The sequence below is a fragment of the Pseudoliparis swirei genome, chromosome 2 (genome assembly GCF_029220125.1).
Source record: "Pseudoliparis swirei isolate HS2019 ecotype Mariana Trench chromosome 2, NWPU_hadal_v1, whole genome shotgun sequence".
NCBI classification, from domain to species: Eukaryota; Metazoa; Chordata; class Actinopteri; order Perciformes; family Liparidae; genus Pseudoliparis; species Pseudoliparis swirei.
In genome coordinates this window covers 1,973,483-1,999,957 of record NC_079389.1, presented here as the reverse complement: position 1 = coordinate 1,999,957, position 26,475 = coordinate 1,973,483, and the positions used below count along the sequence as shown (strand labels likewise).

Below are 26,475 nucleotides of genomic sequence, written 5' to 3'. Positions count from 1 at the left end.
CACTTATCTAAACAGGAAGCAGGTGAAGGGGTCACCGGTCCATCCTCAGGGGAACTTGAATGTATGCTCCAAATGGAACGGCAGTCACAGCTGTCCGCCTTCAATAAAGACGTCTACGCTCCTGTGAAGCGGTAGATCCTGACCTACCGGCTGTCTCTGGACTCGCCTCCACGTGAAAAGCTTTTTAATTGCGTATTAATTGCTTATCCTCACCCTGCTGTGTGAGGGGAATAACCCAATGGAGGCGTTTAATCACATCTTTGTAATCAACGTAATGCATAGAGATGCTTTTAATTGTGATTTTCTTTGCTGGTTCTGTCAAATAAAAACACTTCAAACTAGAACGGGCACTCGGTAGAGCGCATACCTTCGCCACAGACACTTTTTTGGTACTTGGCATGAGAGTGTGGGGAGCTTGATGTCATGTGAACATTTTGGCATTAGTTGCATGCCAATTGGATACAAATTGACTGCGCTATGGTAAAAAGAAGATTTAGACCTTTTCATGACCTTGACCTTTGACCTGATCGATCCCAAAATCTAATCAAATGGTCGCCGGATAATAACCAATCATCCCACCAAATTTCATGCGATTCAGTTTAATACTTTTTGAGTTATGCGAATAACACACAAACACACACATACAAATAAATAAATAAATACACAGCGATCAAAACATAACCTACCGCAGAATGCGAAGGTAATGATTAGGAAATAAAAAATATATATTTTGATTCAAATACATGCTTTGATTGAAAGAAATATTGGTATTAGTCATATTAATTATGTATTGTAAGTTGCTTAGAGCTAGGAGGTTAAACAGGTCAACATTGTCTATCTAACATCTATTCTAAATGGCTATGCAAACATCTTCAAATGACTGTATTTATTTATGTTTCTCACCAAAAAACCAACCCTACATTTTCTAACATTATATTTGAATGTGGTTTCCGTTTCGCCCCTTTTTTTTGTTGCCGAATAGAGCTTGAATGCATCATAATCTCATCCGGGCGACCGCTGAACGGTGTGCACGTCCCCGTTCTGCTCAAAGCGTCCTCGGGTTTCCTTCACTTCCTGTCCGCCTGATTGTTTCCTCCCGTGTCTGACCGCCTGCCCCTTCCCTGAGTATTTAAACCCCGATTGTCTCCTGCCAGTGTCGGCTGTCCCGTTTAGATCCCTGGTGATCTCCCGAGATCCCTCGGTTTAGAGACGGATTTAGGCCACGTTTACACAGAGCCGGGTATTTACAGAAACGAATATTTCTGCCCCTCCGTTTTCAAAAATAACGTCGTACACACAAGGTCGTTTTCAAAAAAGTTTCTGTTTATATGAACCCGCATAAATACGCCCCCGGGCGCCATCATAACTATGCCAAACCTGCAGTCGGCAGTGTAACGAGAAGGATAAAGACAGGCAAACCAATCAGAATTCTCAAGACTCGAGACCTCCGAGAAGTATCCTCATGTCAAGGAGGAAATAACTCGGGCGCACCTGACAACGAAAATGAAGGCAGTCGACACTGGACGTAGGAGCCAGTGTTGCCAGGTCCGCGGTTTTCCCGCAGAATTGGGCTACTTTTGAAGTGTTGCCGCGGGTTGAATTTTTTGTCCGCTGGTTCGGGTAGACCTATTTTGCATGCAAATTACATGAATATCTTTAAATAAAAATCCATATTTTAAATGAAATAATTTATTTATACACAAATCCTACCAAACTGACTCCACATCAGCACGTACACACATGGACATTGGACACGTCCACATACACACACTTTAAAAGCAGTGTATATGGTTTGGCACAGGCATATTTTGAGTTCTGATATTGGGCTGGTTTTGTCACAGACCTGGCAACCCTGGTAGGAGCGGCCAAACTAACTGTAAACATAGGACGCTCACATGACGTGAAGTATTTTTTGTCGCATACTGTGACGTTTGACAACCTAAAACTCCGTTTGACCTAGTTCACACGCAAACACAAAAACAGAGTTTTCAGAAATCTCCACTTTGGCCGGAGTTTTTAGAAATGATCGTTTTCCGTGATAAAACCTCCGTTTTTGTGTAAATGAAAGGCCAAAACGCATGAAAATATATGCGTTTTCCCATCGTGTAAACGGGGTCTGAGTCTCTTTGCACCGTTGTCGGCGTTTGGGTCCTCTCCACGCGTGACACAAAGAGTTAAAGAAATAACAGACGGCGGAACGCCTTGACCGGACTCCAGCGTTCACCAACGCCCTGTAATAATCTAGAAGGTCAGCTACAGTGTGCTCACTCCATGCTACTAATTAATGTTTACAAGTGTTTGCCTCCCTAAAGCCCCGCTGGTCTGCTGGTCTTCCGGTTTAGTCTCGACGGCTCGGATCGGCCCCGAGACGGACACTGAAGGGAGTTGGGAGGCGTGGCCACGACAGCAGCTTCAAACTACCAACCCTCCTCTTCACAGACAGGCTTTCATACAAGCATGTCCAGTGCTGGTGGGATGGCAAGTTGGTGAGACACATCCCCCCCCCCCTGCTCCTCCTCAGTCCCCATCCCACACATCTAAAACCAGGGTGCAGCAACAGCTGATCTTTCTGGAGGGTCTATTTTTAAAGCTCTTGTGCGGAATGGGCCAACTCATCAGGGCCGGCATACCGTCCTGTCACAGGACCGCCAGTGAGGGACTTGACCCTCTCTGCTCCTTAAAGGCACAGACGGTCTCCATTGTTGCACAGATGTGAGACGACAGTTTGTGCCTCAAATAATAATAACGTTTATTTGTATACAGCTCCAAAAAGGGACTCAATGCACTTTACATGGTAACGCGAACATTACATTGAGCTGACGCGTTTATCCAAAGAGACTTTGGGGTTAAGCGTCTCGCTCAAAGACACATCGACTAGGGCTAGCCGGGGATCGAACCACCGATCCTCGGATTGAAACACGGACCTGCCAACCACTGACCCAGTCGCACGAACAATAGAAGCAACAGCAAAACAAGAAAGACGACACGCGAGAGCAGAACTACAGGTATTAGTGTCACAGGCTAAAAGCAGATTTAAATAAATGGGTTTTAAGTGCAGTTTTGAAAGTGGCGAGTGACGGAGAATGTCTGAGGTGATGGAGAAGAGAGTTCAGGAGTGAGGAGGCAGAAATGGAAGAGGACCTGTCCCCCCCAGGTCTGATGCTTGGACAGAGTGTGGGGGTAGGGAGGGGCGAGGTTGTGAAGGGCTTTGGAGGTGATGAGGAGAATTTTGAACTGGATTCTTTGCTGTATGGGGAGCCAGAGGAGGGTTTTGAAGGACTGGGGTCATGTGATCTCTGGGGGACTGGGGTCATGTGATCTCTGAGGGAATAGGGTCAGGTGACCTCTGGTGTACTGGGGTCATGTGATCTCTGAGGGACTGGGGTCATGTGATCTCTGAGGGACTGGGGTCATGTGACCTCTGGTGTACTGGGGTCATGTGATCTCTGGTGTACTGGGGTCATGTGATCTCTGGGGGACTGGGGTCATGTGATCTCTGAGGGACTGGGGTCATGTGATCTCTGGGGGACTGGGGTCATGTGATCTCTGGGGGACTGGGGTCATGTGATCTCTGAGGGACTGGGGTCATGTGATCTCTGGTGGACTGGGGTCATGTGATCTCTGGTGTACTGGGGTCATGTGATCTCTGGGGGACTGGGGTCATGTGATCTCTGGTGGACTGGGGTCATGTGATCTCTGGTGTACTGGGGTCATGTGATCTCTGGGGGACTGGGGTCATGTGATCTCTGGTGGACTGGGGTGATGTGATCTCTGGTGTACTGGGGTCATGTGATCTCTGGTGGACTGGGGTTATGTGATCTCTGGTGGACTGGGGTCATGTGATCTCTGGTGTACTGGGGTCATGTGATCTCTGGTGTACTGGGGTCATGTGATCTCTGGGGGACTGGGGTCATGTGATCTCTGGTGGACTGGGGTCATGTGATCTCTGGTGTACTGGGGTCATGTGATCTCTGGTGTACTGGGGTCATGTGATCTCTGGTGGACTGGGGTCATGTGATCTCTGGTGTACTGGGGTCATGTGATCTCTGGGGGACTGGGGTCATGTGATCTCTGGGGGACTGGGGTCATGTGATCTCTGGTGTACTGGGGTCATGTGATCTCTGGTGGACTGGGGTCATGTGATCTCTGGTGTACTGGGGTCATGTGATCTCTGGTGTACTGGGGTCATGTGATCTCTGGGGGACTGGGGTCATGTGATCTCTGGGGGACTGGGGTCATGTGCTTTGGTTCTGTACATGTGCTTAGCATTTAGCTTTGTTATCAAAACACAAATATTGATTTTCCGCCCCGTGTTTTCAAGAGCGTGCAGGGTGTCATGTGATCTCTGGTGTACTGGGGTCATGTGACCTCTGGTGTACTGGGGTCATGTGACCTCTGGTCCGCACCAGAGTGGGAGAGGAGACGGGCAGCTGAGTTCTGGATGTGTTGTAGTTTGTCGATGGCTTTGGTGGACGTGCCGTACATGACGCTGCCGTCCAGTCGAGAGGAGATGAAGACGAGGATGAGTGTTCCTGTGGCTGAAGAGGAGAAGGAGGGGCATGACGAGCAATGCTTTTGAGATGAAAGAAGGCGTTTTCTTGTGATGCGCTTGACATCACATGTTCATCGGAGACACACGAAGGAGACTCTCCTGGACCAACCGACCGCGTGGGAGCGCCCTCAAACTCCTCATCCTTCCTGGACCACATGGACTCAACGATGGGCAGCCACAGGAATGCGCAACCTCAGATCCATTCACGACAGCCCGACCTCGGCAGACTGATTTAAAACCACAGCCGAGTGCTGAGAAGTGGTGACAACGGAGCGTGTGCATGTCAGTGAAGAGTGACATGGAGCATTTGGGGTGAGCACAGACACAACTTCCTGCCAGAAACGGAGGGGAAGCCGTCCTGAAATCGGGGCGATGGCGACATTCAGGTTTTTACACTCATCACCTCACTGAAATAATAATAAAAAACTCAGAGTTAGCTGTGTAAACCAGCAGCAGGGCCCATGTGGGCTCATTACCTTCGCATTGAAAATGCGGAAGGTAATTGTTTTGATCGCCGTGTATTTATTTATTTATTTGTATGCGTGTTACTCGCATAACTCAAAAAGTATTAAACCGAATCGCATGAAATTTGGTGGGATGATTGGTTATTATCCGGGGACCATTTGATTAGATTCTGGGATCGATCGGGTCAAAGGTCAAGAAAAGGTCAAAATCTTCTTCTTTTTACCATAACGCGGTCAATTTCTATCCAATTGGCATGTAACTAATGCCAAAATGTTCATAATTCAATGCCCAATCGTGTGATATGCGAAGGTATGTGCTGTACCGAGTGCCCGTTCTAGTTTGTAAATGCATTAGGGGAGACTCGTGGGAAATGTGCAGCCTATGGCTTTAAAAAAAACATAACTAGAGATTAATGACGACAACTTGATCATAGATGAATGAAAACAGACCCGTAGCGTCTACTTTAGCATCTGTACCAGGCATGCTCACCAGGCTAACACCAAGCAACCGTAAAACAAGTAAAGGAAGCAGCGTTGTGTATTGTTCACACGGCAGGTGCGACACAGCGCCGTGACGTTGGGGGACTTCCTACATCACACGCTCCACGTCTCCTCACCCAGGAACCATTTGAACGTGACGATGAACACGAGGTTTGATCTTTGTGACAAAACACTGGACCACGGGCCCACTGCTGTCTGTGCTTTCTGTACATGTGCTCGGCGTTGAGCTTTGTTATCAAAAACACAAATATTGATTTTCCGCCCCGTGTTTTCAAGAGCGTGCAGGGTGTCACACTTTTTCTTTTTTTTAAAGGAAGCTGACGACACCCGAGTTGTTTATTCCTACCACACAAAACATTAACTTACCCTCAAACACACCAGACGCATCACAATAAAGAGATTATAGCACTTGAAACGGTGTAAACTCGTCTCGACCTGACTTTGAGGTTAGCAAACCATCGTGTGTGTATACTGCTGCCAGCATTGGGTCATGTATTATTGAGGAGGAGAAGACTCGTGGACATGAAAGGCTGAAACCTCACTGGCTGAAACCTTTCGAGTCCTCTGTAGGTCCGAATAACAAGAACTCTTGTTGTTGTTTACCTATCTGTCTGCTGTTATACATTTCAGTTACTCTGCATGCTTTTATTGTCTCTCACATGATGTTTTTATTCTGTCCATTTTAATATTCAGTCCCTTATCTTATTTGCTTTGTTGCATGGCTTGTTAGTACTTGACAATGTCTGAGAGTATAATCACCATTCTCGCTATTAATTGTTTGTCATTGGAAAGCGTAAATATTGTGTCAACATTGTATATGTAATCGTATGTTTTTAGGTTTATTTTATGACATCTGATCTCTCGGGACTACAGATGGAAAAACAGCCTCTCGGATAATAACTCACATTTACAGAAATGTTTTTATTAATGTGCTCCGACTGTCCCGTATCAAATAAACCAAAGAAGAAAAAAGAAGGAAAGAAAAATAAGATAGAGATCTAACTAGGAGGATTACTACCATCACACTTTAATGTCCAAGTGTACAATACAGTAACGATAGATTTACGATATTATTTGGTTGCAATATATGAATGATAAATCAGTTTAACAACACAACAGTCAAACCCCGTCAAACTGCGGTTATATTCTTATCAATCAAACTGCTTGTTATGTTCACGTAAAGTGGATACTGCATATTTAAAAATAAAAAGGAGCATCCAAGGTGTTTGTTTGTGTGTGTGCATTATCAGATCATCTTTCTTTCTTTCATGATGTTGTGTCATTGTCCTGTTGACATGAACATGTACAGGAAGTACAACAAGTCTTCAGCTTGTTAATTATATAGTTTCCAGCTCTTGAATAGAGTTGAAACTAATAAAACACACACAGCCTGCATGCAACTGTGTCTCCAGGCAACACAAGTCCCCACACGTTCATGTTCAAACAGGAAGTGGGTCAGGGATGTCTATGTGTACAGATTGTAAAGCACTCTGAGACTAATTTGTAATTTGTGAAAATGGGCTATACAAAAGAAAATGAATTGAATTGAAAAACTGAATTGAATTACACAGTCTGGACATCTAACATCTCAGAGGCGCTAATGGAATTTATAGTCTACGGGGCAGACAGCGGAGGGCTATTTGTGACTGGTGCGCGTGCGTGTGTCATGCAGGTTTTGGGCTCATATGTTCCGCAAGGAGCGCCAGTCCTCGGACTCTTTACCCCAGAGCGGACAGGAGGGATTCATTCGACATGTTGAACCTCAAGATAAAAGAAAGTAAACTTGTCCACTCACGTCTCTCGCGATGAGGTTGAGGGCATCGTCCTCCGCCGTCGACTTCTCCTTCTTGGAGGACCTTTTCCGCCCGGTGCCCTGAGTCCCCATCAGCTTTCGTTTCTCGGATACTTGTCCACTCGCCGTCGGTTTTAAAAAAAAGAGAAAAAAAGTCCCACTTTGTGGTCCAAAGAGCGCGTCGAATAATCCCAAAACGCAGCCGTGACGTCACGCGAGCTAAACTCCTCGCTCGCCGCTCTCATGTGTCGCTAAAACATCAAAGTGAACGAGAGGAGATTAAAAAACATAAAACCCGAAACAACAAAGCGCGCGTGGTCGCGTTCACCGCGTGGCTCATTGTCACACATCCGTTTCCTTTCTGCTTTCTTTTCTTTTCCTTTTCTTGCTACACTTCTTCATGTGTTTCTGGCACGACGCAGGAGCTCGCGAGGCGGTCCGGTTCAAACTGCGTCGGCTCCACGTGCGCCTCTGGTGCGTTTACGTGCCAGTTCAGTCGGAACCGTTCACGACGCCCCTTTGTGGCGTCTCCGCGCGCTGCGGGTCTGTCTATGAGTAAATAGATGTGACAAACACCGACATTAAAACACTTTAACTGTAGCGGAACTTTGTGACGTGTTGAACTGCCTCGTGCGGTAGGACTGCCCCACCTGACGGACTCACACCAGAACCTCGAACCTGTCACACTGACGGACTTCAAATTCTGCACTCAATCAAGACGCCTTCACTTGGTGTCGGACATATGGGACACAATAGAAACGCAGGTCAATTAGTAAAGTCCCTTTGCATGGTAGCTGCCCCAATGAGCTGCAGTAATGGGGGAGGGAGATGGACTTCTCTGCATGAGTCTACCTCGGTCTCCCCTCCTCTTCTCAGCTCTTTATTTTCCCATCCCACTGTCCATCTTTTTAATCTTTTTACTCTTTTTACTCTTTTTACTGGCTATACTAGCCCATTGCACAGACTGTACTATTTATATCACTTTGCACACACTGTAATATCTGTATAATATCTGTATACACCCTACTCCCTGTGAACATGTTCTCCCTATGTGTATTGTGTTTCTACTGTGATTCTACTGTGATTTGTGTATGTATGTTTGTGAGTTAAGTTAAGTGTATAAACTACTGGATGACCTAAATTTCCCTCGGGATTAATAAAGTATCCATCTATCTATCTATCTATCTAATCCTCGGCTACAATCACCGAGAGGCAATCACACACACGGGGACACGTCCCCTACACGTCCTCTTGCATTTATTTTCTTGCATAACTCTGATATCCCCTTTTTGGAAAGGAAATACTTGATATCACAGACAGTCTGTTGCTTTGTGAGATATTTTTTTGGGGTGATATGTTATGGAAGTCTAGTATGTCATTCACTTAAATAAACCACACACGTTTTCCCAAATTTAAACAACGCGTGTTGATTCGGTGCGCCCAGTTTACGCAAAGCACGTGAACGCAGCATCCACCGCTGGACGCGCGCTCTGTCGGTGGGGTTGAGTTTCAGCCAGAAGCCACATCCCTCATAACCCCTGAGCTATTTATAAGGATGACCAGCGAACTCTGCACACAGCCTGGAGGTGCTCGAGAGATCAACAATGGGCGCAGTGCAGATCCCGGACTCTTGATGTAATGGCGCGATATATAGAGTGTCAATGGAGAGTTGATCGTGACGTCACCAGATACTTTGTGTGTGGTATCACGGTGTCAGTTTGGAACTTCTGAAACCCCGTTCTGTTGTGATATGTTTACACTCTCATCAAAGTTATATTTCCTATCTAATTATACGGTTTTTTTTATATGAAATTGTTTTGCATATTTGTATCCACTTATATTTTGTATTAAGAGGATATATCTAATAGTTTGTATTATTATATGATCATATCACAGGTTGTATTTGTGGTGCTAATTGGGCCAGATTGTTTTTTTCTGGAATGCCAATATTTGTTTATTTTAAAATCTTAATAAGACGTGGCGATGGTTTACAAATATAATAATTTCAGCGGATGGATTGAACACACGTTCATAGACTGAACCTGTATTATTACCAACTGGGATGGGGTGCTGCAATGGCGCCCTCTGGTGTTGATGCAGTATATTGCAAGGAGATAGCAACGCTGCAGTCTATGTGAAGTCAAGTCAAAGGGACATTTCTGAGTGTAATTTCTAATGGCATCTAGTTGTTAGAGGAAATGAATATGTAAATCATTATATTTAAAGTAACAAGGATCTGATAAATAACTTGTTTCTCTTTAAAAAAAAGAAAAGTCGGCTTCTGTTTGTAGCTGACACGTAGCAGTTGAATTATAATAGCTCGGTGGACGAGAACTAGACAACAAAAACATTTGGAAAACAAAATTATGTAATGTTTGCACACCTTAAAAAAGCCCTAAGTGTAATTCATAATAAAGTGCATGTGGTTTCTGGCTCAGAGTGGCCTGGGAGTGTTTATGACCTAGTTGCGGGTGTGTATAAGGAAGTGAAATGTTTCCAGGACTGGACTTTGGTTTTACTTGTATTTTGTTGTAATACAGGGAAGCACAACAAAGAAGAACATGAACTCTCCTCTGCCATCTGGAGTAGCTGTTGCTGCTGAACAGGAAAGACACTGACTGATGAATCGAGGCCTTCTTGGGCATTTTTCCTCTCTTGTCCGTCTGTATTCTCTCACTCTTTTGGAGTGAAGGGAACTTTTGATGGGAGAAAAGCTCCCCGGGGGTCCAGGAAGAGGAGTCCGGCTCCGCAGTGACACCTCCAGTAGACCAGGGCAGACCCTCCGGGTGAAGATGGTGCTTCTGGGAAGCTCCGGTGTGGGAAAGTCCAGCCTGGCACTGCGATTTGCCACGGATGAGTTCAGGAGCACATCGCCCACTGTGGGCTGTGAGTAGACGACACTCAGAGCTCACACAGTGACATTAATACTGAGAAGTAGAAAACTAAATATTTCTTAAATGTTTTGAAAATGCCGTGCTTGGATTAGAAGATCTAACGTTTGATCACTTCCATGTATACGAGGTAGCTAAATAGGAAACTGCAGTCAGAGTAGCTAGTTTAGCATGAAGATTGGAAGCGGTGGAAACGACCATTAGTGTGTTTCATACACATGTTAATATCTACTGATTACAATAAAAAGAATGTCACTAGCTAAATTGCAAATATGAACCAGGAACATCTCCGTAGACCAGTTCTCAAACTGTGGGGCGCGCCCCTCTAGTGGTGCGCCAAGGCATTACAGGTGGGGCGCGAGGGGAAATGCAGATTCTTTTTATTTCAAGACCTTTATTTAGAACTTCACATATTATAAAAGTACACAGACATACAACTAAGTCATTCATAAATAAAGAGTGACATGATGTCTGTACTTTAGTGGACATGTTTACGTTACGGCGTTAACAGGCTATGCTGTGCATGCGTGACGGCCGAGATTCTTGGCTACTTGCCAGCTTCAGGTCTTACCTCCGTGAGTTCGGCGTTCCTGCTGTTGCCCTTCAAAATAAAAGCTCAACATTGAGCTTTATTGAGAGTGGCCGTATCAAGCCTGCAACCCCGTTTTAATAAGAGGTTTCGTGGAGAGCTCATTGCAGCGTTTAATAATGATAACACGCGATGACTCACACACATCTGCACTCGTTTTGTTTTGCAAAGGTTGAACATAATTTTTGTGAAAAGATATGCAGCGTAAAACTCTTTATTACCAAATATTTGAACGTATTTTGTTTATTTTTTAGAGGTTTCACTTTATTGTTAAAATCTTGAAAATATATTCAGTGCAAAACAGGGTAATTGCAGCCACAATTCGGCTGCAATTACCCCGACACCCCCTCCTCTCCCTCAGGTGCCTACCTGACCCGGGCGGTGCATCTGAGTGATGCCATTCTTCGCTTTGAGATCTGGGACACGGCGGGGTCGGAGAAGTACCACAGCGTCACCCCGCTGTACTACCGAGGGGCCCACGCGGCGCTCCTGGTCTACGACATCAGCCAGAGGGTAAAAACACCAGGAGCCGACACCTGAACACACAGAAGGGGCTCGTGGTGCTTGTGCTTTGTGCCACATGGTGTCGTTGAGCGTTGTGTGTGTCGCCGTAGAAAACCTTCGTGAGAGCTCAAGTGTGGCTCAAAGAGCTGGAGAAGCAGTACGTCCCCGGATCCACCGTCGTGTGGCTGGTCGGCAACAAGGTGGACCAGGCCCAGGGTCGACAAGTCTCAGTGCAGGTACACACACCTGTACAGACATATATATATATATTAGGGCTGTCAATCGATAAAATAAAAAAAACTAATTAATCGCACATTTTGAAATTCTTGTTTTTCTTCTTTTTAAAGACAAAACTTCACACAGAGCTGTGTTTTCAAAGAGGCTCCGACCTATAAAGTGCCAGCGAGGTATTTAATATTGTGGATGATAAATTGTTTCTTCAGTGAAACATCCAGATTAGTAAAAAAAAGAAGTATATTGAGACCCCATTGGTCCTGTCATCTTTAACACTGAACAACAGCAGAACCAGTGGCCTTGGTAAACTGACTGGCTTCTGACTGACAGGTTGCTAATGAGCCTCACCTGTGTGGTGGGGAGGTCTTTGTGATTTACTGAGTGGTTTTTTCGCAAAATGTTGACAGACAAACGGATTGACAAATCACGTTGAAGGTTTCGTGTGACGAGGTCTTTCCGCGCCGCGTCACCCGACACGTCGCCCCTCTGTCTCTCTGTGGGTCGGAGGAGCAGACGGGAGGAAGAAGCGCAGGAGGAAACCCTGTTGATTAATCCACGAGTTTAAACTGATTTCTGCTCCTTATTTTGAAATTCAGGGGAGTGAAAAAACTTCAACGAACACCGGAAGTAAACAAAGTTGCGTTAATTGCGTTAAAATATTTTAGTGCGTTAACGCGGCCAAATTAATCGCATAGATTAACGCGGTAATGCTGACAGCCCTAATATATATATATATATATATTAGTGCTGTGAAAAATAACACGTTATGATTAAATTACAGGATTAATTAGTTAATTTTTTAAAACGCATTTAACGCATGCTCAGAATGAGCTTCCAATACGTCTGTTGTTGGTCGTCTCTACAGCAGCATGTCATTTTGTCTCTACGTGTCGCGTTAACACGACTCCGATCTACGTCTCGCGCGCCGCAGAGCTCCGATGCCGGCGTGTGCGCGCACATCGGGATGAAAAAAAGTCACTTGCACCCCCCCCCCCTGTCAACAACTCTTCTCGGCTCGCGCGCGGCAGAGCTCAGCCGCGATGCGCGCACACTGGTGAGCAAGTTATGTGCACCCCTGTGTATAAATGTATATATCCGTCTTTTGTCATAAATCTTTATGTTCTCACAAAAATATACAGAGAATATCGGTAATATGTGATTAATCATGATTAATCTACAGAAACCTGTGATTAATTTGATTAACATTTTTAATCGTTTCACAGCCCTAATATATATATGTATATATTTACACTACTGTTCAACAAGTTTGGGGTCACCCAGACCATTTTGTGTTTTCCATTAAAACTCCCCCCTTTATTTATCAAATGAATTGCAAAGTGAATATAAAATATAGCCAAGACATTGACAAGGTTAGAAATAATGATTATTATTGTAAATATTAATGTTGTTCTTCAAACTTGTCTCTCAAAGGAAGGCCAGTTTTATAACTTCTCTCACCAGCATAACTGTTTTCAGCTGCGCTCACATAAAAAGGGGTTTTGAGGTTTTTCTACCCCTCCGTTAGTCTTCTAAGGCGATAACACAATGTACCATTAGAACACTGGAGATGGGCCTCAAACACCTCTGTAGAGACTTCATTAACACCAGAGAATAGTCATTTACACATTAACTATGTAGAGAGAGCATTTATGATTAATTTAATGTTATCTTCATTGAAACAAAGTTTCTATGTGACCCCAAACTTTTGAACGGTAGTGTACAGTATATATATTTTAAGACATCAACTGTACATTTGAATCTGTGACATCTTTTCATTCGTTTGTTCATCATACAGGAAGGACGCAGTCTGGCCGATGACCGGGGCCTGTTGTTCACAGAGACGTCGGCCCTGTCGGGGGATCAGGTCCACGAGCTGCTGCTCGCTGTAGGTGAGTGAGCCTCAAAGGAACTGCTCCTACCACTAGAGAGCAGTCGATGCACGTGTGACGCTGCTTTATCGCTCATCTCGACACAATTATCCACGTGATGAAAACGGTAACATATGATCACATGCTGTAAGTTCTGAGGTGGCAGTTTTCCTTTGAAGCTTAAACTCCTGGGCCTCTGACGCGACGGCATGCTCGTGAACATGCTCGTCTTCGCTAACGGAGGTCGGATTTCAGCCCACAGAGTGCACGAGTGTACGGCAGCGCAGCAGGGAGGTCTGCCGGCGTGGACGGAGACGCCACATGTGGATCTGCGTCGCAGAGACACGATCACTCCTCTGGGGTCCTGTTGCAAAGTTGGTCCCTGAACCTCTGGGACCATCAGCTGCACGGCTGCTCGCCTCCTGACACACGGGCCGCTGGTATACACGAAACACATCTGGAGTAAATAAAAGGAAATGCCTGTAGATGCTGAATCTTTGGTCCTCTGTTTGATTGATTGGAGGCACACCACTGCATTCAAACACGTATTCAGGTTATTTGACTTAATGCAGGTTACGTCCTCGTGTTCCACGTGTCGGATGGATTTGTCCTCATTGGGTTCAGGACCAACCCCCTAGAGTCTCTGTCCGTGCCAGATGTTGGTCTGATTCAGATTATCCTCATTTAGGGTCTCCTGCCTGTGATCAGATTGAAACCCGAGACCCGGAGAACGGTTCCGTTGAGTGTGGTTGCCACGTTTCCCTTTTCAAGTTCAATAAAAACAATAAAAAATGTAATTTGAACAGTACCCATTCTGTAAGTATTCCCAGTATGCGACCATGTGCTGCGTTCTGCTGGTCTGGATTGGGAATTATTTCCTTTGTCCCTGAGTGGGGGAGTAGCATAAGTACTGTGAGAGATACATTTGTGATACATACTTTCATAGTAAATAAAGAACTCCCACATTTATTCGAGTAGCTGATTTGTTTTTATTGTTTAAAAAAAGAAGATAGTTGCATAGATATTAAACAAAATATTTAAATAGCTTAATGTGTGAAGAAGCTTCATTTCATGTATTTGGTTTAAATCTTTTTTTATTGATTTTGCAAACACATACAGGATGAAGAGTAATACCGCCCCCAAGAAGTTGGCGTATACAGAACATTACCGTCAGTTGCTTGGAGGTTGTGTAACTGTCACTATAAACAAAGATACAATAAATAAAACAACCACAATAACAGTAACTTAAAGCACATTTAAATATAGTAGGAATCAAGACGTGGACACATGCACCAACATGTTGAGTAGATGTCCTCCTTTGTCTGAAGTGCAACTCGTGCTTAAAGCTACTACCACAAACTCAATTTGTGTTGATTATGGCGCCCCCTGTGGAGGGAGGTGGTAGTGTTTCTGAGCGCCAGACTCCCTTTCAAAACCTCTTATTCTTCTGCAGCAGAGTCTGTCAGTCAGTCCTGGTTCTGGTTCTCCCCGTGCCTCCATATCCCTCCGGCGGGCCCAGCAATACAACCCGGGCCTCCACCAGCGTAATGGATGCTTATGCAGTTCATATCGAGCCGTGAGCAGAACATTCAAACTGTTTCATAGCCAGTTAAAAGTACCTTTAACTTGAAGGGAATCAGTTCATAGACAGGAAGTGGGCGTGGTTGGATGCAGACCACAAATAACCACAGGTCTTCTTGTCAAATAAAAATTCAACTAAATGTTTTCATATTCAGACGATAAATACAGAGCGAACAAGAAGTTAAGGAGAGAGAGAAAGAGTCTGCATATTTCTGTCTAGACCCGAACTGAAGCAAAACCAAATGTCATAACTCACCCTGAAACCACTTGGGTCTGAATCAAACTAATGAGATTTGTTTTTTAAATGACTAAACCAGTAGCTGCTGTGTCTAAGAAAGAGCAGATACTGGTTTAGTCCTCTAAAAAACAAATCACATGAATGATTATGGGTTCATTCCATAAACCAAAACGGGGATGTTGTTTCCATTTTATCTAAATGCTTGATGATCTGTTTTGTATTAAACTCGCTGAGCATGCATGGATTCACTTGCTCTTTGAACAACATCCTCTCATGTCATCTCCGGACACTCATGATGGCTCCAAATGTGGGCTTAAAAAAAAAAGAGAAAGTTCAATCCCGAGTGATTTAGAACAGTGCCGAGATCTTCAGGGACGACCGTCAGCTTTCCTGCGCTGATGGAAACCGGCCCGCCGGTCCTCGCCTGGGCCGCCAGGCTTCACGGGGACACAGGAACACCTCGCGCTGAGCGGAGGGACCGCTGGGACCGGATGAAGTCGCCATGAGGAGAAGATCAATCCGGGAGATGGAAACCTCCAGAACTGATGTTTCACATTTTACCAACGTTGTGCAATATGGGGTCAGATCAGACTCAATAATTGCAAATGCAAACACAAAGACTCACACATGCAAACACAGAGACTCACACATACAAACACAGACTCACACATGCACACAAACAGACTCACACATGCACACAGAGACTCACACATGCAAACACAAAGACTCACACATGCAAACACAAAGACTCACACATGCAAACACAAAGACTCACACATGCAAACACAGAGACTCACACATGCACACACAGAGACTCACACATGCACACACAGAGACTCACACATGCACACACAGAGACTCACACATGCACACAGAGACTCACACATGCACACAGAGACTCACACATGCACACACAGAGACTCACACATGCACACAGAGACTCACACATGCAAACACAAAGACTCACACATGCAAACACAAAGACTCACACATGCAAACACAGAGACTCACACATGCACACACAGAGACTCACACATGCAAACACAGAGACTCACACATGCAAACACAAAGACTCACACATGCAAACACAAAGACTCACACATGCAAACACAAAGACTCACACATGCAAACACAGAGACTCACACATGCAAACACAAAGACTCACACATGCAAACACAAAGACTCACACATGCAAACACAGAGACTCACACATGCAAACACAAAGACTCACACATGCAAACACAAAGACTCACACATGCAAACACAAAGACTCACACATGCAAACACAGAGACTCACACATGCAAACACAAAGACTCACACATGCAAACACAGAGACTCACACATGCAAACACAAAGACTCACACATACAAACACAGAGACTCACACATGCAAACACAAAGACTCACACATACAAACACAGAGACTCACACATGCAAACACAAAGACTCACACATGCAAAGACAAAGACTCACACATGCAAACACAAAGACTCACACATGCAAACACAGAGACTCACACATGCAAAGACAAAGACTCACATGCAAACACAAAGACTCACACATGCAAACACAAAGACTCACACATGCAAACACAAAGACTCACACATACAAACACAGAGACTCACACATGCAAACACAAAGACTCACACATGCAAACACAAAGACTCACACATGCAAACACAAAGACTCACATGCAAACACAAAGACTCACATGCAAACACAAAGACTCACACATGCAAACACAAAGACTCACACATACAAACACAGAGACTCACACATGCAAACACAAAGACTCACACATGCAAACACAAAGACTCACACATGCAAACACAAAGACTCACACATGCAAACACAGAGACTCACACATGCAAACACAAAGACTCACACAGGCAAACACAAAGACTCACACATGCAAACACAGAGACTCACACATGCAAACACAAAGACTCACACATGCAAACACAGATTCACACATGCAAACACAAAGACTCACACATGCACACACAGAGACTCACACATGTACACAAACAGACTCACACATGCACACAAACAGACTCACACATGTACACAAACAGACTCACACATGCACACAAACAGACTCACACATGTACACAAACAGACTCACACATGCAAACACAAAGACTCACACATGCAAACACAAAGACTCACACATGCAAAGACAAAGACTCACACATGCAAAGACACACATGCAAAGACAAAGACTCACACATGCAAACACAAAGACTCACACATGCAAACACAAAGACTCACACATGCAAACACAGAGACTCACACATGCCAATCATTTAATGCCATTTGGTGGATGTTGTACTCCATTAATAAAGCTGTAATTGTAAAATGACAAAAGGTAATTGGTCAATCGGAGACTGTGATGACGATGAAGAGGCATTATGAACTAAAACATTAAAAACAACTTTTGCAAACGTACATTCTCAAATATAACCTGCTGTAATTGCTTGTTCAGCGGTCCTACGCATCAAAGTGGACAAAGTTATATATATATATATATATAGTTTAATTTATATATATAAAATATTTATATATATTTATATATTAATACATTAAAAAAATATATTATATATATAAAATATATATAACAAAAAATATATAGTTTAATCTCTATATATAAAATATATATATATGTATATATTAATTAAAAAAAATAATAATAAAAAATTATATATATAACAAAACCCATTGTTTCACTGCTTTACCTTGCCCTCATACAGCCCATTCCTATAGGACACTGAAGCCAGTATGGATGCTCCCTTCAATGTCACCTGACTCCATTGACAACAACAGTAATTGCACTTGGCAGGACATTCTGGTCTGCCGCTGCCTCGCCGGGTCAGCTTGTCTGTTGTTGTGGGACGTCGGTGTTCTGAGGGGTCAGTCTGGATCACTGACGTCACACAAGCACACAAACAAACCACAACCCTGGGAATTAAAATGATTGTTTTTGTGAATGGTGACTTTGCAGAGAGATCGTGTCTTCGGTACTGCGACTATGGAGCACAACCTCATTCAACCCCACTTCTTCCAAATAATTCCTTAAATATAAAATGACTGATTGTGTGTCGATGATGTAGCTCTCATTGGCATAAATACACGAAGAGAAGATCAGACAATTCACACGTTTACTATAGAGTGCATTTAAATATTGTACCATAATACATACACTGTGCATCAGTGTACATATTTATTTGTATTCATATACATCACCATCTAACCGTATGAGACAGGCCTATACTATTGACATGTTTAACTTTATTATAATGATAGTAGCCGAGCAACTGTGATGGCAGTATACAAAATCAAACATTTGAAACATGATATTCTAATATTTAGAAATAGGATATTTGAGTTTTCTGTATATTAAGAAAACATCACAAAAAAGTAGAAAGAAAAGAAAGAAAAAAAGATAATGTAAATATATTTAGAATGTTATTTGTTATTGCACGTTTTAGACTGGCTGCAAATAGCACCATTTAAAATGTTGCTTTAATCTGGAAATGTTTTAATTTCAAACAATTTTAGATGTCAGATTAATACAATACAATACTCAGGAGTGGACAATACTTATTTAAATTAACTATTTGTACGTCATTACTTTGTCTGCGTTATTATCCATATTTCCCCTCATCTTCTTCTTCTTCTTTTTGGAGTGAGCACCATATGATGTGTGTTTTTCTTTGTGTTGTGTACCTGAATATCACGTGTACCAAGACATACTCCTGAAACATTGACAAAGAAAGTGACTGTATGAAAATACATATTGTTATGTTGTTGAAAACTACATTTAAAAAAATGAGTTTAAAAAAACAGGAAACGTGAAAGCTTTTGCAGAGTACGGTGTATGTACCAGTGACTTCCAGTACAACACGGAGTCATGCCATCTGCAGAAGTACTCTGATGACTCTGCAGTGGTCGGGTGTATTAGGGATGGACGGGAGGAGGAGTACAGGGCAGTGGTGAGTGACTTTGTAAAGTGGGCCGATGAGAACCACCTGCGGCTGAACGTGGCCAAGACCAGAGAGATGGTGGTGGACTTCAGGAGGAAGGCGACTGCTCCTACACCTCTGAGTGTCCTGGGAGTGGACGTGGACATGGTGGAGGAGGACCAGTACCTGGGCGTCTCCATCGACAGCCGACTGAACTGGAAGGCCAACATCAACACTGTGTACAAGAAGGGGATGAGTCGACTCTTTTTCCTGAGAAAGCTTCGATCCTTCAACGTGTGCAGCAAGATGCTGGAGTTATTCTACCAGTCGGTTGTGGCCAGTGTGCTGCACTTTGCCATTGTCTGCTGGGGAGCAGCATCGAGCCGGTGACACCAGCCGTCTTAACAAACTGGTTAGGAAGGCTGGCTCCATCATCGGCTGCCAGCTGGAGCACCTGGAACAGGTGGTGGAGAGGAGGACGTTGAAGAAACTGTGTCCATATTGGACAACCCGGACCACCCTCTCCACCACCTCCTACAGGGACAGAGGAGGACTTTCTCCAGACGTCTCCTCACGCTCCGCTGCCACAAGGACAGATACAGGAGAACATTCCTGCCGGCGGCTATGATGCTCTATAACAGATCACCTCTTGCCAGATCGTAGTGCAATAACTACAATAATAACTTCATATCCACACTATGTTGATCTGCACTTCACACATTTCATTTATTTATTTACACTACACACATACACACACATTTTATTTTCATTTACACTACACACATACACACACTTTGCATTTTGCACACTGTCTATATTTAATATTTAATTTAATTTGTCATTAGTATTGTATTGTGTAGTGTGTATGCATATATGTTGTATATATACATATATATTTTATTTTATGTTTTACTTTGTATACTTCTTGTATACATCTATATATTTCACTTGTATACATCTTTATCTTTCATCCCTGTTTTTTATATTTTATTTTTTATTCTTGTGTGTTTAGTTTATTGGTGCTGCTACTGTTACGACAAATTTCCCCTTGGGGATTAATAAAGTACATATCTATCTATCTATCTATGTGCATTAATGGCTGAGTACACACTAAGATGCAGGTCAGGCAACATTAGTGCATACAGTGTGGTATCAATCCCAGTAAAATAGCACAACTAATATAAATATAAATGTAGGCACAGCTGACGCTCTCTGCTGTTTAACATCAGCTTAATGACAAATGTGGTCACATGATGCTCAGCCTCCTCCTCATTGGTCCTGCATCATGACTGGTTTCTGCAATCAGAGAGAGAGAGAGAGAGAGAGAGAGAGACGGGAAAGAAACAAACAATGATTGGCTGTAATTAGCAATAAGATCATCAATCTTTGCGTGCTTTGATTGGGTTAACTGATTCATTGTTAGTCATGAAGTCATTCGTAGCAACGAGAGGCCAACATAAGGATCTGAACCCACGGGGTGTATGAGACGAACACACCTGTTGATGACGTATGAATCATAGTGCTGTGAGCGATCACTTCAGGTTATAGAAAATAAACTTAACTACGGATTTAATGCACATTAAAGGATAAATCACTCAGCAGGCCTTGTTGTTCCAGCTGGAGATTGGACCGCAGCCTGTTTGTTTGCATATTGCACAAACACTATTAAAAGCTGAAGCATGGAGAAAAAAAGGCTCATTCACAGTTGAAGAAGATTTAACTTTTCTTTTGACATGGCTGTCTTTCAAATCTTGATAATTAATTTTAAGAGCTTTTCAGACATCTTGGCAGACAAAGCAGCGACATGTGCTTTACATTCTTATAATAGATCACAATAAACGGCCGTATACTTTTCATAACCGGGGTTCCGCCCCCGAATCTAATGCAACCTTTTGGTAGAATCCATGATGTGTTTAAATTCAGTCCGAAAACATGTAGTAGGTATGAAAAATTAAGGATATTAAATTTTAAATTAAATTAATTTTAATATTGGCTGAATTGAACAACTGAATAAAGTTAATCATACATTCTCAAAAATGCAAGAATGGCGCCAGAATGTGTAAATCTGATTGAAACAGAAGAAGCAAAAATTAAAAGGAAGTACAAATCATTTAAAAATCATGACAAAGCCTGATTGGAAATCCGACACCAGACGATCCACCAGGAGAAGAAGTCGCAGCCCAGTGAGGAGTTCCTTTCCAACAGTTACATCCATTTGCAGAACAAAATATATATATATATATATATATATTAGGAAATTAACTTATTTGCTTTCTCTCCAAGAGATGAGATAATCAAAACCACTCTTATTGCATACTGTAAGGCTACAACGAGCTTCCAGTTACTTTAGCGTAGCTTAGCACAGCTAGCCTGGTTCGGCCCAAAGGAAACAAACTCCACCAGAACCAGCAGCCTTAAAGCTCTCTAACCCGAGTATAGAAACAACACCCCGTGGTGTAAAGGAGGGAAACTATTCCTTTATTGATGTGTTCACTCGTGAGCTTCGGAGGTGTTGGGAGGGAGATTTATTTGTGTTACCAAAGAGCCATGCTAGCTTGTTTTCCACTGTTTCCAGGGGGACTGTGTGCATTGTTGTGGGGGCCCATTATACCCAAACCCAATAGTCAAAACTGGGGGCGTCGTTAGGCCTATTTTAAGGGGGCTTCAACACATTTGTTTCTCACATGGACACGTTATTTATAAATCCAACATGCTACATATGTGTGTCCTGGTTTGTATGTTTTCTCCCCCTTCAAATTACAATCCGATAGCCTGTCATCATACTTAACGATAAACTCCCCGGGCACTAGGACCTTGGGGAGGCTGCTGCCCCGGCTTTCTTACTCTGCCAAGTAATGTCGCTCATCAACGACAGCCAGGATTACAGCCAATGAGGTGAGCTCAAGGGAACTTGTAAATCCAGGTAGTTACAGAATGTGTATATAATTAGTTATTAACGATTGTTTCCTGCTTACATTCATCTTTACTTGAGGCAAATGAAAGGAAACTTAGAAACTCTCTCCAGTGAGAGAGACTGAACGAGAGAATTCAAAATACAAGAAATAACTATCGACATCTCTCTATTCTTTGAATTAATATATATTATTATAATATTGTTTCTCCATTGAATGGTATATTTGACACTGAACTAGTTCATCTTTATCTCAGTGATAGTCTCCAAATGAGCATAAAATATCACGATGACCTGGGAATTCTGCCCCCCTAAAAAGGCGTAGCGCTCCCCCTGGGGCTCAGCCCCCCCTTTCCTTGAATCCTACAAACGCCCCTGGTCTAAACCTTTTCCCATTGGACCAAAAGCCTGGAAAACAAAGAGCCATTGCTCCGAAGGCCCATCGGTCATATGCCTCCACCAGAGTGGGCAACAGCTATAGCGCCTAATGAAGCTCAGATCCATGCTGCTCAGTAATTACTCATGTGTTTCCTGTTTGTTGCAGGGAGAGGAAGTATTTTCGGAGCAATGTGCCTTTTGTTTTTTTAAGATAATGGGCAAATCAGACAAATTAGTCTTTGGGTCCAATGGGACCTTTGGTTTCCTGACTCTAGCTCTCCACTTAACATGCAGATGTGAGAGCGCTCTCAATCTTCTCATCTCACTCTCAGCATTTAAGTATTCCCCAAAACATCAGACTTCTTTTCTTTGTCCGATCAATATCTTTACAGACAGAAAAATCGTTTTTGTTGCCATAAATACTTTGTTCATAGATATTTGTTCTCAAATGGTAGCTGTATGAAGTTGGAACTGAACTCTTCAAAGCACCCAACACCGTGTCGTGGCGTCATACCGCACAGGTGGCCTTGGTCTTGGGCTGAGCCACTGGGGTCCTCTGGGTCAGGGAGCCCCTGTAGAAGGAGTTTCTCACAAACCTGTCCACCTCGCCTGCAAACATACAGCAGCTACAGTGTCCAGCCATGACTCTCTCTCTCTCTCTCTCTTTTTAAACGCAGATAGTGAGTCTGGAAACAATTTCTGAGTTTAACTAAGTTAAGACGCTCCGAGTCAGGCGGGAGGCTCGGGGCCAGCGGCGTCGGCTCTTACTTGTGGGAAAGTTGTAGTTGAGTCTTCTCGCTCGGATCGGGATCGCAGACTGCAAGACAGCAAAGAGGAAATAAAAGAGGGGAAAAAAATAAAAGAGAATGTGGGAAATATATCTACCTACAGACGGAACTGCTGAGGAGATAGAAATGATCTTTCTGGTTGATTTTGATTATACTTTTAACAAATGTATCTAGCATCTAACCTGGAGGTCAGACAGCAGTAAAGTGCAAAAAACTAGTAAAATACAGAATAAATAGACTGTGGGTCAGTGGTGAGCAGGTCTGTCTTTCAATCAAGGGGTCGATGTGTCCTGGAGCAAGGCACCCGTGTGTTGTTGACGGGGTATTGTCAGATTGTGATTGTCATTGAATGTCAATGTATTGTATGTATTGAGACATGTATTGTAGTATGTAAAGTATAGAATAAACAGGAGTATGTAAACACTAGATATTTATATGTGATATTCCACCTGGATGTTGTATCAGTGCAATCAGCTTTGGCAGCTGGGCGGATGATTGCCAATCAGCCAGAAACCTAGTCATTGATCCCTTGAGCAGGCACCCCATGCAATTTTGATGTATTACCCATGTCACATGTCATGGTCACAATTTGATTACCTTTCTTTCCTGTATCCGCCCACACACCGTCATAGCGCTCAGGGGCATCCTCGGCGCGGCAATGATCGGAAACGCTCGACACAAACAGACTTTTCACTCCGTGGCCACACTTCCTGTGATGGGCCCGTGAGCTGGGCGTCGGGTCTCGGCTCACTCCGCCTGCCGGGCTGACGGCGCGGCCGCCTGATGAATCTCGATCCTCCAGCTCGACCAGTAAGGCTGTTGAGCCTCTGAACGCGGTCTGGGAGCCCTCCTCTAGGGGGCGCCACTTCCTCTCCAGGCTGTCTGGAGAGCGGTTCACCTACGAGACAAATGTGAGGAGATTCACATTAAAACGTCACCAAGCACTTTCTTGGGGGTCATGATGATGATGAGGATGATGACAGAGAATAACATGTAACAAAAATTCCCAGCTGACTCGGGGTCAGTGCTTGTACCATGTTGGCCACCAGTGAACCCTGAGAAAACTCTTTTTGAACATAAAATCATGAACACAAATTAAAAAATTCCCAAATCCCCACAGAGGAAGACAAGATAAACAAAAAATGTGCTTGTGTGTTAAACTTCATCCAGGCCTACATCAACCAGTTGGAGATTACCGTGTAGGTATTGGTGTTATATGTCAGTTAAAAATAAAATAAAAAAGCGTCTATGTGTTGGAAGTCACTTCATGTCTCCATTACATCGTTTGGACATCGACAAGTTTATTATTCAAACATAAAAAGGTCCCGCTCTGTACATATTAGTAATTAAAAAATATATATTTGAGGATTTTGTTTTTAATGATTTAGGTCAATAATAATAATAATGTTGATCAATGGAGCAAATTGATGAAAAGTCCGAAGCGGCGTTATCGAAAATGATGAATTTTCCAAATCAGCGTTATCAGATGTCCGATACAGACGTGGCTCAGCCTCCGGGTCAGGGCGCTGCTGGAGAAGAGGCTCTACACAACATGGCCGCCTGCAGCGCACAGCAGCTACATCGTACAGCAGCTACATCGTACAGCAGCCACATCGTACAGCAGCCTCATCGTACAGCAGCCTCATCGTACAGCAGCCACATCGTACAGCAGCCTCATCGTACAGCAGCTACATCGTACAGCAGCCACATCGTACAGCAGCCACATCGTACAGCAGCTACATCGTACAGCAGCCTCATCGTACAGCAGCCTCATCGTACAGCAGCCACATCGTACAGCAGCCTCATCGCACAGCAGCTACATCGCACAGCAGCCTCATCGTACAGCAGCCAGCAGCCATCGCACAGCAGCCTCATCGTACAGCAGCCTCATCGCACAGCAGCCACATCGTACAGCAGCCTTATCGCACAGCAGCCACATCGTACAGCAGCCTCATCGTACAGCAGCCTCATCGCACAGCAGCCACATCGTACGGCAGCCACATCGTACAGCAGCCTCATCGTACAGCAGCTACATCGTACAGCAGCTACATCTTACAGCAGCCTCATCGTACAGCAGCCTCATCGTACAGCAGCCACATCGTACAGCAGCCTCATCGTACAGCAGCCACATCGTACAGCAGCTACATCGTACAGCAGCCACATCGTACAGCAGCCTCATCGTACAGCAGCTACATCGTACAGCAGCCTCATCGTACAGCAGCCACATCGTACAGCAGCTACATCGTACAGCAGCCACATCGTACAGCAGCCTCATCGTACAGCAGCCTCATCGTACAGCAGCTACATCGTACAGCAGCCACATCGTACAGCAGCCACATCGTACAGCAGCCTCATCGTACAGCAGCCACATCGTACAGCAGCCTCATCGTACAGCAGCCTCATCGTACAGCAGCCACATCGTACAGCAGCCTCGCACAGCAGCAGCAGCCTCATCGTACAGCAGCCACATCGTACAGCAGCCTCATCGTACAGCAGCCACATCGTACAGCAGCCACATCGCACAGCAGCCTCATCGTACAGCAGCCACATCGTACAGCAGCCACATCGCACAGCAGCCTCATCGCACAGCAGCCTCATCGCACAGCAGCCTCATCGCACAGCAGCTACATCGCACAGCAGCTACATCGCACAGCAGCCACATCGCACAGCAGCTACATCGCACAGCAGCCACATCGCAGCAGCCACATCGTACAGCAGCCACATCGTACAGCAGCCTCATCGTACAGCAGCCTCATCGTACATCAGCCACATCGTACGGCAGCCACATCGTACGGCAGCTACATCGTACGGCAGCCTCATCGTACGGCAGCCTCATCGTACGGCAGCCTCATCGTACAGCAGCCACATCGTACAGCAGCCTCATCGTACAGCAGCTACATCGTACAGCAGCTACATCGTACAGCAGCCACATCGTACAGCAGCCTCATCGTACAGCAGCCACATCGTACAGCAGCTACATCGTACAGCAGCTACATCGTACAGCAGCTACATCGTACAGCAGCCACATCGTACAGCAGCCTCATCGTACAGCAGCCACATCGTACAGCAGCCACATCGTACAGCAGCCACATCGTACAGCAGCCACATCGTACAGCAGCCTCATCGTACAGCAGCTACATCGTACAGCAGCCACATCGTACAGCAGCCTCATCGTACAGCAGCCTCATCGTACAGCAGCTACATCGTACAGCAGCTACATCG

General features: G+C 44.3%; 3 protein-coding genes and 1 long non-coding RNA gene across 18 annotated transcripts in view; 1 reads left to right on the top strand and 3 right to left on the bottom strand.

Annotated features, from left to right (window-relative positions):
- lrrfip1a (leucine rich repeat (in FLII) interacting protein 1a) overlaps window positions 1-7,885 on the bottom strand; it is a 67,367-nt gene extending 59,482 nt beyond the window's left edge. For 4 of the 15 annotated variants that reach the window (XM_056423050.1, XM_056423066.1, XM_056423032.1 and 1 more), the window contains exon 1: window positions 7,313-7,796. In XM_056423050.1, the coding sequence (XP_056279025.1) occupies window positions 7,313-7,402 (90 nt within the window). In that variant the 5' untranslated portion in view covers window positions 7,403-7,796. Of the gene's footprint in view, window positions 1-7,312 lie in introns of all 15 variants that reach the window. The other 11 variants (XM_056423118.1, XM_056423143.1, XM_056423082.1 and 8 more) reach the window with 8 other exon arrangements.
- A 1,921-nt stretch (window positions 7,886-9,806) lies between these two features.
- On the top strand, window positions 9,807-14,364 carry LOC130206284 (ras-related protein Rab-17-like). Its single transcript, XM_056434192.1, has 5 exons — window positions 9,807-10,195; window positions 11,151-11,302; window positions 11,404-11,529; window positions 13,323-13,416; window positions 13,651-14,364. Exons 1-5 carry the CDS (start codon window positions 10,012-10,014, stop codon window positions 13,779-13,781), a joined length of 687 nt encoding a protein of 228 aa, XP_056290167.1. The 5' UTR covers window positions 9,807-10,011; the 3' UTR covers window positions 13,782-14,364.
- Window positions 14,365-19,877: 5,513 nt separating this feature from the next.
- Window positions 19,878-23,313, bottom strand: LOC130206533 (uncharacterized). Its single transcript, XR_008834139.1, has 3 exons — window positions 23,234-23,313; window positions 22,980-23,074; window positions 19,878-20,472 (listed from the first exon to the last, which is right to left on the bottom strand). It is a non-coding gene; the product is annotated as an uncharacterized LOC130206533 (long non-coding RNA).
- Window positions 23,314-23,846: 533 nt separating this feature from the next.
- Window positions 23,847-26,475, bottom strand: part of mlphb (melanophilin b) — a 51,041-nt gene continuing 48,412 nt past the window's right edge. Inside the window, exons 12-13 of the mRNA XM_056426726.1 lie at window positions 23,961-24,151; window positions 23,847-23,859 (exon numbers count right to left, since the gene is read on the bottom strand). Coding sequence (XP_056282701.1) covers window positions 23,847-23,859; window positions 23,961-24,151 — 204 coding nt within the window. The remainder of the gene's footprint in view (window positions 23,860-23,960; window positions 24,152-26,475) is intronic.